At 47.2% G+C, this 13940-nt stretch overlaps 1 protein-coding gene across 4 annotated transcripts in view; it reads right to left on the bottom strand.

Annotated features, from left to right (window-relative positions):
- Positions 1 to 9664: 9664 nt before the first annotated feature.
- The window catches only part of XRCC6 (X-ray repair cross complementing 6), a 42018-nt gene continuing 37742 nt past the window's right edge, over positions 9665 to 13940 (bottom strand). For all 4 annotated transcript variants that reach the window (XM_063807541.1, XM_016947224.3, XM_016947225.2 and 1 more), the window contains 2 exon segments: positions 12083 to 12196; positions 9665 to 10084 (listed from right to left, as the gene is read on the bottom strand). In XM_063807541.1, the coding sequence (XP_063663611.1) occupies positions 9891 to 10084; positions 12083 to 12196 (308 nt within the window). In that variant the 3' untranslated portion in view covers positions 9665 to 9890.

The raw sequence follows: 13940 nt of genomic DNA, 5'->3' as shown, positions 1-13940 counted from the left end.
CAGCTAATTTTGTATTTTTAGTAGAGACAGGGTTTCACCATGTTGGCCAGGCTGGTCTTGAACTCCTGACCTCAGGTAATCCACCTGTCTCAGCCTCGCAAAGCGCTGGGATTACAGGTGTGAGCCACCACGCCTGGCCACTTGCTTAGACTTTTTTTTACCAGAAGGCTATGGAAGAGCTGTCTCCTCCTACCAGGTAGTTCCTACCTTGGCAGTTCAAAATGTCGTCTTATACACACTCAACTGGAGCATTGCTATCACTGGAACTGGCTTTCTCAACCTCCGTGCTGTTGACATTTGGGGCTGGTTAATTTGTTGTGAGGACTGCCCTGTGTGTTGTATGTTTAGTAGCATCACTGGCCTCTACCCGCTAGGTGGCAATAGCAGCACCCCCCCACAACCAAAAAATGTTTCTGGACATTGTTAAATGCCCCCGGCAGTAAAATCACCCCCAATTGAGAATCACTGTTGGAGAATCAGGGTTTCTAGTAACCCTTGGCACATGCAGGATTGGTATTGGTGACTAAAGCCACTGCCCCCTCACTTGCCTCTTCTACTTATTATCTTAAGGGTAAGTTCCTTGAGAGCCTAATAACTCAGCTTGAGAAATCTTCCAAGGTGCAAGTAACTGGGTACCATAGTGATCCCCTCTTTGCCAGCTTGGGCCAATATACCCCTGCTCTAGCAAGAAGCACACCTGGGGGAACCTGGCAGCCACCTTAGCCAGTCGGACCTGTTCTGTGCATCCTGGGCTGGTCATTTCTCCCAGCTTACTCCAGTGTTCTCATCACCACCCCTGAAGCAGTTTTATATTTTTGGATGGTGGAATTTTACACAGTGCTTGCTTTTTCACAGTCATGCATTCAGTGTTTTTGGTCAATGACAGACCACATATATGACAGTGGTCCCCTAAGATTGTAATACTGTGTTTTTACTGTACCTTTCCTACGTTAAGATGCACAAATGCCATTGTGTTACAATTGCCTACGGTATTCAGTAACATGCAGTACAGGTTTGTAGCCTAGGTGTATGTATGGTAGGCTGTTCCATCTAGGGTTTTGTTTGTTTGTTTGAGACAGTCTCGCTCTGTCGCCCAGGCTGGAGTGCAGTGGTATAATCTCAGCTCACTGCAACCTCCGCCTCCTGGGTTCAAGCGATTCTTTTGCCTCAGCCTCCTGAGTAGCTGGGATTACAGGAGCACGCCACCACACCCGGCTAATTTTTGTATTTTTAGTAGAGACAGGGTTTCCCCATGTTGGTCAGGCTGGTCTTGAACTCCTGATCTCTTGATCTGCCCACCTCGGCCTCCCAAAGTGCTGGGATTACAAGCGTGAGCCACCGCACCTGGCCGGTTTTTGTAAGTATACTCTATGGTGTTTACACAGTGACGAAATTGCCTAACAATGCATTTTTCAGAACTTACCTCTGTCATTAAATGACACATTACTTTTTTTTTTTTTTTTTGAGACAGTCTTGCTCTGTCACCAAGGTTGGAGTGCAGTGGAGCAATCTCAGCTCACTGCAACCTCTGCCTCCTGGGTTTAAGTGATGCTCCTTCCTCAGCCTCCTGAATAGCTGGGATTACAGACACACGCCACCATGCCCAGCTAACTTCTGTATTTTTAGTAGAGACGGGGTTTTACCATGTTGGCCAGGCTGGTCGGGAACTCCTAACCTCAAGTGATCCAACCTGCCTCAGCCTCCCAAAGTGCTGGGATTACAGGCGTGAGCCATCCCGCCCAGCCAACATAATGACTTTTTTCTTTCTTTTTTTTTTTTTCTGAGACAGAGTCTGGCTCTTGTAGCCCAGGCTGGAGTGCAGTAGCGCGATCTCAGCTCACTGCAACCTCCGCTTTCCAGGTTCAAGTGATTGTCCTGCCTCAGCCTCCCGAGTAGCTGGGATTACAGGTGCCCACCACCATGCCTGGCTAATTTTTTGTATTTTAGTAGAGACGGGGTTTCACCACGTTGGCCAGGCTAGTCTCGAACTCCTGACCTCATGGCCCACCCCCCCCGCCTCCCCCCGCCACCTTGGTCTCTCAAAGTGTTGGGATTACAGGCGTGAGCCACTGTGCCCGGCTCCAAACATCCTTTCTTTAGGGCCTTTCCTAGCTACCCCACCTCATAATTTCCTTTTCCCCCTAGCTCTGTAACATTCTACTTTTTTTTTAACTTAAACATAACTAATGTCTGAGATTGCTTTCTTTCTTTTTTTTTTTTTGAGACATAGTCTCTGTTGCCCAGGCTGGAGTGCAGTGGCATGATCTCAGCTCACTGCAACCTCCACCTCCCCGGTTCAAGCAATTTCTCTGCCTCAGCCTCCCAAGTAGGTAGGATTACAGAAGTGCGCCACCACACCCAGCTAATTTTTGTATTTTTTAGTAGAGATGGGGTTTCACCACATTGGCCAGACTGGTCTCAAACTTCTGACCTCAAGTGATCCGCCTGCTTTGGCCTCCCACAGTGCTGGGATTACAGGCGTGAGCCACTGGGCCCAGCCTGAGATTGCCTTCTGATTTTTGTTTCTAAACATTTTATTTTTGAGAGAGAATCCGTTGCTTTCATCAGGTCTCAAAGGTTCCCCTGACCCCAAACACAACTGGTTAGGAATTTCAGATTTACAGTGTTTCCTGAAACTCTTTCCCAAGAGAACCTGCAATTAAATAGTTTTACATTTAATTGCATTACATTTAATTACATTACATTTAGTATTGACCTAAAGAGATTATTTATTTGTTGTATTTATTTGTTGTATTTGAACGTTTTCATTATCTTTGATCTCAAACTGATGGATGGAAAGGCAGCTTGTTGTAGGAAATAAGTGTCCCCCATCCCCCTGGCATCAGGTTACTTTTTTTTTTTTTTTTTTTTTGAGACAGTCTTACTCTGTCCCCCAGGCTGGAGTGCATTGGTGCAGACTCGGCTCACTGCAACCTCTGCCTCCCGGGTTCAAGAGATTCTCCTGCCTCAGCCTCCCGAGTAGCTAGGATTACAGGTGCATACCACCATGCCCGGCTAATTTTTGCATTTTTAGTACAGATGAGGTTTCACCATGTTGTCAAGGCTGGTCTCAAACTCCTGGCCTCAGGTGATCTGCCCGCCTTGGTCCCCCAGAGTGCTGGGATTACAGGCATGAGCCACCATGTCTAGCCCAGGTTACATTTGGAAAAATCAAGTATGGCCTCTGGCTTGAGCTGATGTATCTACTTGGGGGTGGGGTCATGGGGATGGAAGATAACTATACTCTTGTGAAGGAAGGAAATAATTTAAAGTAGCAAGTCAATATTCACAATGACCTGTGGCAGCCAGCCTCCAAGATTGCTCCAGTGCTCCTCACCTGCGATTCACGCCCTCGTATAGTCTACCACACCAACTCAGGGTCTGGCAGAATCGATGTGACATTGCAGTTTCTGCCTTCATTTCTTCAGATAACTGGCTATAAGGGAAGTCAGCTGCCATGGACTTAAGGACATGGAGGTCCTAAGGCCTCTAGCCAACAGCTGGCATCACCTTTGCCAGCCATGGGAATGAGCCTCTGTTTCATTTGTACCTGTGGAATTTTTTTTTTTTTTTGAGACGGAGTCTCGCTCTGTCACCCAGGCTGGAGTGCAGTGGCGCAATCTCGGCTCGCTGCAAGCTCCACCTCCCGGGTTCACGCCATTCTCCTGCCTCAGCCTCCCGAGTAGCTGGGACTACAGGCACCTGCCACCACGCCCGGCTAATTTTTTGTTTTTTTTTTGTAGAGACGGGGTTTCACCGTGTTAGCCAGAATGGTCTCGAACTCCTGACCTCGTGATCCGCCCGCCTCAGCCTCCCAAAGTGCTGAGATTACAGGCGTGAGCCATCGCGCCTGGCCTCCTGTGGGATTTTAATTAACAGATTGAGTGATGACACTAAGTCAATGCCATTGAAAGAATGTACGTTTCCTACGAGAAGGGGCATTCCACACAGCACAGGGCCATGGGAGAAACATCGCGCTTTGTTTACGAGTCAGAATTAGAGCAAGGGGAATCATAGGCCACATCCTTTATCAGAGTTTCCTCAGGAAAGGCAGGACAGAATAAACGGTTTAGGATTGATTGGCTAGTTTGAATCGTTCCAGTGGGCTTTGGGCTATGGGGTGGTCTCTAGTTGCCTGGCATCTGGTCCTGGGATGAGTTAGTACAGGAGGAATAATGCTTTGGTATGTGAAAGATAAAGGAGGTGACTGGCGTGCATGAGAGGCATTCTCACAAATATGTGGTAACTGTCTCTATGAGTAAGCTAGCCCTGGGAGGAGCAGTCTATTCCTGGGTCTGGAAGGCCCCCCAAGATGTCAAAACATAAGACAGAGAAAATTGGAAACATGCTCATTACGGCCTCCCAGCAAATAGATCCTCCAGCCTCACTCTAGCTTTCAGGTAGGAGAGGAATGCTTACTGTTTTAAGCCAATAGTTCCTGGGTGTAATTTGTTACACAGCAATAGATAACTAAGGTGGGAGGAGGGTGCAGGGTAGTGATGAAGGGATGGGGACGCCTTGTCAAACCACAGCAATAAAAATGGTCATGTTGGCTGGGCGCGGTGGCTCACACCTATAATCTGAGCACTTTGGGAGACCGAGGCAGGTGGATCACTTGAGGTTGGAGTTCGAGACCACCCTGACCAACATGGTGAAACCCTATCTCTACTAAAAAAATACAAAATTAGCTAGGCATGGTGGCACACACCTGTAATCGCAGCTACTCGGGAGGCTGAGGCAGGAGAATTGCTTGAACCCAGGAGGCGGAGGTTGCAGTGAGCTGAGATCACGCCATTATTGCACTCCAGCCTGCGCAACAAGAGTGAAACTCCCTCTCAAAAAAAAAAAAAAAAAAAAAAAAAAGGTCATGTTTCTGCCAGACGCGGTGGCTAATGCCTGTAATCCCACCCAGCACTTTGGGAAGCCAAGGCAGGTGGATCACCTGAGGTCAGGAGTTTGAGACCAGCCTGGCCAACATGGTGAAACCCCATCTCTACTAAATATAAAATTACTACTACTACTACTAAATACAAAATCTCTACTAAAATACAAAAATTAGCCGGGCGTGGTGGCTCACGCCTGTAATCCCAGCACTTTGGGAGGCCAAGGCGGGTGGATCACGAGGTCAGGAGTTCGAGACCAGCCTGGCCAACAAAGGGAAACTCCGTCTTTACTAAAAATACAAAAATTAGGCATGGTGGGGGGCACCTGTAATCCCAGCTACTTGGGAGGCTGAGGCGGGAGAATCACTTGAACCCAGGAGGCAGAGGTTGCAGTGAGTCGAGATCATGCCACTGCACTCCAGCCTGGGCAAGAGAGCAAGACTCAGTCTCAAAAAACAAAAACAAAAATTAGCTGGGCGTGGTGATGCCTGTAACCCAGCTACTCGGGAGGCTGAGGCAGGAGAATTGCTTGAACCCGGGAGACAGAGTTTGCAGTGAGCCAAGATTGTGCCACTGCACTCCAGCCTGGGCGACGGAGCGAGACTGAGTCTCAAAAAAAAATAAAAATAAATAAAAATAAAAGGACCAGGTGCGGTGGCTCACGCCTTTGATCCCAGCACTTTGGGAGGCCAAGGCAGGCAGATCATGAGGTCCAGAGTTGGAGATCAGCCTGGCCAACATGGTGAAACCCCTTCTCTACTAAGAATACAAAAATTGGCTGGGCATGGTGGCACATGCCTGTAATCCCAGCTACGTAGGAGACTGAGGCAGGAGAATCACTTGAACCCGGGAGGTGGAGGTTGCAGTGAGCCGAGATGGCGCCACTGCACTCCAGCCTGGGCGACAGAGCAAGACTCCATCTCAGAAAAAAGAAAAAAGAAAGAAATGGTCATGTTTCTCTTCTGGATCTTTGTAGTCATAAATAAATAAACAAACAAATAAATAAATAAATGGTCATGCTAAAATTGCAGGGTAGCGAGGAACACTAGAAGTGCTGGCATGGCCCACGAGCCGCCTGAGTCCTCAGAAGATAGAAATCCACGTAGGATTTGCTTCCATACATGATGCAGAGAAGGTTGCACCAGGGTCCTTACAGTCAGGGGCAGTGTGGCTTAAACAAGAAAGGCTGAATACATAGCTCCCGTTCCAGTAAAACCTGGGTGTGTTTCCTCTTCTAATACGGATTCTAATGAGGATGGAATTTCTGGATAGTTGGCAGGGAGAGGAAGTGGATGACTAATCTCCCTCACAGCTCGTGGTCCTGCCCTGCCTTTCTTCTGTTTTTTTTTTTTTTTGTTTACTTTTTTGTTTTGTTTTGTTTTGTTTTGTTTTGAGGTTGGAGTGCATTGGCGCGATCTCTGCTCACTGCAACTTCCGCCGCCCGGGTTCAAGCGATTTTCCTGCCTCGCCCTCCCGAGTAGCTGGTATGATAGACGCCTGCCACCACGCCCGGCTAATTTTTTGTATTTTTAGTAGAGACGGGGTTTCACCGTGTTAGCCAGGATGGTCTCGAACTCCTGACCTCAGGTGATCACCCCCACCTCAGCTTCCCAAACTGCTGAGATTACAGGCGTGAGCCACCGCGCCCGGCCTCTTCTGGTTTTCAACAAGACATTAAAACAAGACATTACAGAAGGGGAAAGGCTGAGAGGTAAAAGGCTCATCTTCCCAAGTAACCGCAGTTTTTGTTGAGTGTCATTCCAGACGTTCCTTCTGCACCTGGCCTAGAAGTAAACAGACATATGTGCATCCGTGTGTTTGTTTCAGTTTTGGCCAAACGGATTCGTGTTCTCGAGCTGCTGCGGCGGCCACAAGGAACCCGGATGCCGCTGAGCTTAGCCCGCCAGACTCTCCGGCTTATGGCTCCCAGGCCCAGGCACCCGGCCTGCCTCGTCCGTGGCGCGCATGCGCAGGCCCAGGTCGGCGCTCCGCGCTGGCTATGTCGCCACCTGGCGGATGGAAGTGCGATGGCCGCGGTAGAAGTCAAGCGCCAGAGGGCACTCCATGCGGATACCCAAATCTGAGGTTGCCCAAGTCCCTGATGTAACATGGCGCAGTATTTGCATATGAACTACGCATGGCCTCCCGGATACTTTAAATTATACTCTAGATAATTTACGATACCTAATAAAATGTAAATGTTATGTCAATAATTGTCATACTGTAAAGACAATTTTGTTGTTTTTGTTGAGACAGAGTCTCGCTCTGTCGCCCAGGCTGAAGTGCAGTGGCGTGATCTCGACTCACTGCAACCTCCTTCTTCCGGGTTCAAGTGATTCTCCTGCCTCAACCTCTCGAGTAGCTGGGATTACAGGTTCCCACCACCACACCCGGCTAATTTTTTTATTTTTAGTAGTAGAGATGGGGTTTCACCACGTTGGCCAGGCTGCTCTCAAACTCCTGACCTCAGGTGATCCGCCCTCCTCGGCCTCCCAAAGTGCTGGAATTACAGGCGTGAGCCACCGCGCCCGCCGGGCTAATGACAAAATTTAAAGTCTGGCCGGGCGCGGTGGCTCACACCTGTAATCCCAGCATTGTGGGAGGCCTGGCCGGGTGGATCACCTAAGGTCAGGAGTTTGAGAGCAGCCTGGCCAACATGGTGAAACCTCGTCTCTACTGAAAGTAAAAAATTAGCCGGGTGCGGTGTTGTGCGCCTGTAATCCCAGCTACTCGGGAGGCTGAGGCAGGAGAATCGCATGAACCCAGGAGGCAGATGTTGCAGGGAGCCAAGATCGCGCCACTGCACTCCAGCCTGGGCGACAAGAGCAAGAGTACAGACGCAGCCATCGATTTTTTCCCCAAGTTTTATTTATTTATTTATTTATTTTGAGGCAGAGTCTCGCTCTGTTGCCCAGGCTGGAGTGCAATGGCGCGATCTCGGCTCACTACAACCTCTGCTTCCCAGATTCAAGCGATTCTCCTGCCTCAGCCTTCCGAGTAGCTGGGATTACAGGTGCACGCCATCATGCCCGGCTAATTTTTTGTATTTTTAGTAGAGATGGGGTTTCACCATGCTGGCCAGGCTGGTCTCGAACTCCTGACCTCGTTATCCGCCTGCCTCGGCCTCCTAGTGTTAGGATTTCAGGCGTGAGCCAGCACGCCTGGCCCCCAAATATTTTTGATCCATGTAGGTTGAATCCATCGATGTGGAGCCTGCGGATGCAGAGGGCCAACTGTATCTATTGAGTGCCATGTTCTTTTACGTATTTTCTCATTTTCACCATGTGACGTTATTATAAGAATGTGGAAGCTAAGGCTCAAAATACCTCATAAACTGCCCAAGGTCACTTGTATATATGATGGCACTAAGATGTAAATTTGCTAAATCAGCCTCGTGAGCTTCCAAAGGCCTAACCAATTCCACTGGAACATGGTATTTCTTCTCTCCTGGGTGGGGGACTCAGCAGGCAGAGAAGGCATCATTGATTTACAGAGAAATATCACTCTGTTGCTGTTTATCACAGACCTCGGGTGATTTGTCTAACATTCACATACCTGCCTGGCTCTGGTAGGTGTTTGACTTCTGAACTCTCATTCTCTCCATTTTGGAAGTAGGAGGCAAAGGAGCGTAGGCTTGGGCATAGTGTGCACAGCAAAGCCAGCCTGGAGCTCACCCCAGGGCTGCTCTTCACTAGCTCCAGCATCCAGGGTCGGATACCAAGGGCTCAGTGGGGCTACTCCTTGCCCTCCTATTGCAGGTGACTGGCTGTGACTAGTGTAATTTCAATCTACCTTGGTAGATTAACCCCCTATAGAATCCAGTTTCCAAACTTGCTCCATTTAAGGGGAATGGTCCAATTTCTCAACAATTTCTAAGCATCTAATGGGAGAATTATCTTCCCCTCTTGCCCAGACACGTAAGGAAATACAAAAAAAAATACAGTATCTCCTTTCAAACAGAAACAAAAGCAATAACAGGTTAAAAAAAAAAAACTATAAAGCTTAGAGCCAAGAATCCAAAGCTGAAAGGAGTAATTTGGCCCCTCCTACACTCTTCCTCATGAGGTGCTGCTCATTCTAGTCCTGAAGGACACAGGACCTGCAAACCCTTACTCACATCCTCAGAGGAGACCAACAATTCCAGATGCTCTCCTTCCTTCCCTCAGGCTAATTCTTCAAAAGCAGTGGCAGTAGAATGAGCAGGAAAGGGACAGGGAGGACAGAGCAGGGATGTAGAAGAAGAAAAGGTAAAAGACACTCCTGTCCTCTTCCCCTTCTTTAAATACTAGGACATTTTCTCATCTTGAATTTCCTACAGCTCCCCTGAAACACAAGAGGAGTAACTCTTCATTTCACTTATTCTGGAACCCAAATTCTCAGGGCAACAGAAAATGGGTATATTTTTGCATGACTTAATGTTGCATTAAGAGGAATGCAATGAGAAGGAGTTGCTGTTTACTCACGAAGCAAATGGCCCCAGAACTAAGTGTTACCTTCTTACTGCTTCAGAAATCTGATTTTTATACCTTAACATGACACATTTAAAGGAAAACAGGCTAGAGGACAGAGGATAAGGATAATATAATCCTGCTAGGGCTTCTTACTCCCGAAATGCCTTCGCCTGCCCTGACCCGTCACACTCACCCTCCCCTCTGATACTTGTTTTGTTTCCATTGTGGTGATGAGTGTTCCCGATGAAAGAGAAAATTAAGCTAAGTGATGGCTAGCAAGTTTTGGATGCAAGGCATACACACCTTTCTCCTTCACACAAAAGAACAGTATATAGTACAAACTTAGGGCTCTTTATTCAGGCAGTAAAGTAAGGAACAGCAAAGTGGGAGGGCTACACCATCACCATGGCAACAGAAAGCCTCAAAAACATAAAGTCCCTCGACTTATGTCAGGTAGACTCTTCCTAGCTCAGGAGAAACACATTTTAACTGGCTGAGGACAAGGCCAGGCAGCCTGGCCACACTGCGGAAGGGCAGCTGGACGCGCGGCCTCTGGTCAGTCCTGGAAGTGCTTGGTGAGGGCTTCCAGCAGCTCCTGCTTCTTCAGCCCACTCTTCAGCCCGTAAGCCCGGCAGGCCTCTTTCAGCATGGGCACAGTGAACTTGCCCAGCGTACCCTTGCTGATGTGGGTCTTCAGCTCTTCTTCTGAATACTCCACCTTGGGCCTTTTGCTTCCAGAACCTTCATTATCTGGGGGGAAAGGTCAGGAGGGAGTGACTGGAAATGCTACAAGTGGCATCCCAGCTACATGGCATGGGGGACCTCGTATAATCTGGGCTGCAATTAACCATAAAGCTGTGATGCCAGCCTAGGACACCATGGGGAAGACTTATCTCGATAAGGTAGCTTCATTTAAAGTGCAAAATAAAACACAGATCACACCTAGGAGGAAATTACAAGTAGTGTGAATGCCATCAGTTTACCCAAAACTGTTGCTCACTCTGGGTAAGTCATTCCTTCCTTCCTTTGAAAATCTTTTACAGGTTCATGGCCTTGGTAATACAGTGAGACCCTGGCTCTAAAGTAATAAAATCAACCGGCCATGGTGGTGTACACCTGCAGTCTGAGCTACTCAGCAGGCTGACGCTGGAGGATCACTCGAGCCCAGGAGGTTGAGGCTACAGTGAGCCAGTGAACTGTGATTGAGCCACTGGACTCCAGCCTGGGTGATAGAGCAAGACTGTCTAAAAACAAAAAAAGGATGTAACTTCTGTATCATTTTTGAGATGGAGTCTCACTCTATCACCGAGGCTGGAGTGCAATGGTGTGGTCTCGGCTCACTGCAACCTCTGCCTCCCGGGTTCAAGGGATTCTCCTACCTCAGCCTCCCAGGTAGTTGGGACTACAGGTGCCCACTACCACATCTGGCTAATTTTTGTATTTTTAGTACAGACAAGGTTTCACTGTGTTGGCCAGGCTGGTCTTGAACTCCTGACCTCATGATCTGCCCACCTCAGGCTCCCAAAGTGCTGGGATTACAGGTGTGAGCCACTGCACCTGGCCAACTTCTGTATCATTTTAAATAGAAATTAAAAAAATTAAGTCCTGGAAGGGTGAGAGTGCAGGAAAACATTCACACTCCTTCTTGGATAGAGAAAATGAGATAGGTAAGTGTGGATATAAATAACTGTCCAACATATATAGCTGAGTAACAAAAATAGCAAACTAGAAAACAATGTATTATTCCATTTGTGCTGAAATATGTATGTTGGTATGTGTAATTATGTATGGTTGTATAGACAGTTCTTTTCTAAAATTTTTTCATTTTTAATTTTTGTGGGTACATACTAGGTATATATATTTGTGGGGTACCTGAGGTATTTTGATACAGGCATGCAATGTGAAATAATCACATCAGCATAAATGGGGTATCCATCCCCTCAAGCATTTATCTTTTGTGTTACAAACATTCCAATTGTATTCCTTTAGTTATTTTTAAATGTACAATTAAATTAGACTATAGTCACTCTGTTGTATTATCGAATAGATCTTAATCATTCTATTTTTTTTTTTGTACCCATTAACCATCCCCACCAACCCCCCAATGCCTCAATACCCTTCTCAGCCTCTGGTAACCATCCTTCTATGCTCTCTCTCCATGAGTTCAATTGTTTTGATTTTTAGATTCCACAAATAAGTGAGAACATGTAAATGTCTGTCTTTCTGAGCCTGGATTACTTCACTTAACATATTATTGCAAATGACAGGATCTCATTCTTTTTTATGGCCGAATAGTACTCCATTGTGTACGTGTACCACATTTTCTTTACCTGGCATCTGTTGATGGACACAAGTTGCTTCCAGATCTTGGCTATTGTGAATGGTGCTGCAATAAACATGGGAGTGCACGTATCTCTTTGATATATTGATCTCCTTTCTTTTGGGTATATACTGACTGGATCATATGGTATGCTGGATCATATGGTAGCTCTAGTTTTCACTTTTTGAGGAAACTCCCAACTATTCTCCATAATAGTGGCTGTACTAATTTACATTCCCACCAACAGTGTATGAGGGTTCCCTTTTCTCCACATCTTTGCCAGCATTTGTTATTGTCTGTTTTTTGGATAAAAGCCATTTTAACTAGACTGTGAATAGATATTTCTGAAAGGATATTGCCCACTGTGATAAGACTATCATAAAAGCAATTTTTAAAAATAGCCCACATGTCCACATTCAGCTTCTCACCGTGTTTTCTCTTGGTAACTTTCCCTTCAGGATTGTAATCTGGTGGGTAAACAAGCTCCTTAAACTCATCCACCAAGGAGCCCAGTCTTTTATTCATTGCTTCAACCTTGGGCACTAGAAAATCAAAACACAGAAGAGTGGCCTGGTGAGTCACGAGCCCCAGCTTGCTGTCCACTTCCAGAACTCTCTGAGAACCAGAAGAGAGAGCACCTAACTGCTAAGGTGGGAGGGGTCTACGGAAAGGTCTTTCCAGCATTTACCAAGTACCTTCCAACACCTGCATTTACTGTAATCACACATACTACCGCCAGGCACTGTTGTAAATGCTTTAAACTTACTCTATTTACTCCTTCTAACAACCTATAGGATAGGTAAATTTGTCCCCAGTTTTTTTTTTTTAGATTTTTTTTTGAGATGGAGTCTTGCTCTGTTGCCAGGCTGGAGTGCAGTGGCGCGATCTTGGCTCACTGCAACCTCCAACTCCCTGGTTCAAGCGATTCTCCTGCCTCAGCCTCTTGATTTGTCCCCAGTTTTACAGAGGAGAAAAGGAGAGAGATTACATGACTTTCCCGAAGGGCAGTGGTACAGTGGAGATACTAAGCTAGATTCTGGGAATTCAAACAAGTGCTCATGCCTGCGGTGAGCTTACAGCCCAGTGAGAGAGAGGAGGTGGATAAAAACGATGCAGTGGAGTTGGGCAACACCATGCAAGAAGCGACTGTACAGACACACTGGAACACAGGAGGGGTGGTGAAAGATAAGAAGCAGAAGGCATTGGGAGAGAAATAGCAGGTGACATATAGCTGGAAGGTAGGGTGTTAAGGAGGACAGGGCCAGCAGAGAGGTGAGAAAGATGGGTATGATGAGGTCGTGGAAGCTGGGATGCCTGCCAAGGAATTACGCCTTATCCAAAGAATCCCCTGATGGCTGCATGGAGGGTGAACTGAAAGAGGGTAAGATAGACAGGTGAAGTGGGGTGTGGGTGGGAGGACCCATAATCATGAGAAGTGACAGAACTGGCAGGACTTACTGATAGAATAGGATTTATTATTTAACTGAAATCACAGAGCTGGAAACCAGAATGTAAGAAGAATAGGAGTGGGATGGGGAGATGACTGGCTGAAACAGGGGGAGCAAGTATGACGGGAAAAGGCAACTTTGGAGGAAAGATCATACTTTTGTTTCCTTTTTTGTTAGCTTACAACTATATTGTTAAATCAAGCTTCTGACATGAGCTGTGTCACATCAAGGGCAAGGGTGATGAGATGGGCAGCTCACATGCCCGTATTTGCCAAGCATGGAGGGGAGCTCTTGCTGGTGTACCTAGATGGCACAATGCTGGAGCCAAACTGTGCTCCTGCTGCATCAGAAGTCCCCTGGTCCACATCATGGGAACCTCTGCAAGAGCACTGGCTCCCAATCTGGGAATCATCTGTAGAGTTTTAAAAGTACAGTGAAGCTGGGTGCAGTGGCTCTTGCCTGTAATCCTAGCACTTTGGGAGGCCGAGGCGGGTGGATCACCTAAGGTCAGGAGTTCAAGATGAGCCTGGCCAATATGGTGAACCCCCATCTCTACCAAAAAATACAAAAATCAGCCAGGCATGGTGGCGGGTGCCTGTAATCCCAGCTACTCGGAAGGCTGAGGCAGGAGAACAGCTTGAGCCTGGGAGCCGAAGGTTTCAGTGAGCCGAGATCCCACCACTGCACTTCAGTCTGGGTGACAAGAGTGAGAACCTGTCTCAAATGAATGAATGAGTGTACTGAGGTCCAGCCTATGCTCAGTACTAAAAATAAAAATAAAAGTACTGAGCACGGTGGCTTATGCCTATAATCCCAGAACTTTGGGAGGCCGAGACAG

Source organism: Pan troglodytes, chromosome 23 (assembly GCF_028858775.2).
Source record: "Pan troglodytes isolate AG18354 chromosome 23, NHGRI_mPanTro3-v2.0_pri, whole genome shotgun sequence".
NCBI classification, from domain to species: Eukaryota; Metazoa; Chordata; class Mammalia; order Primates; family Hominidae; genus Pan; species Pan troglodytes.
Note: the sequence above shows the minus strand (reverse complement) of the source record. Positions and strands in the feature narration are given on the sequence as shown.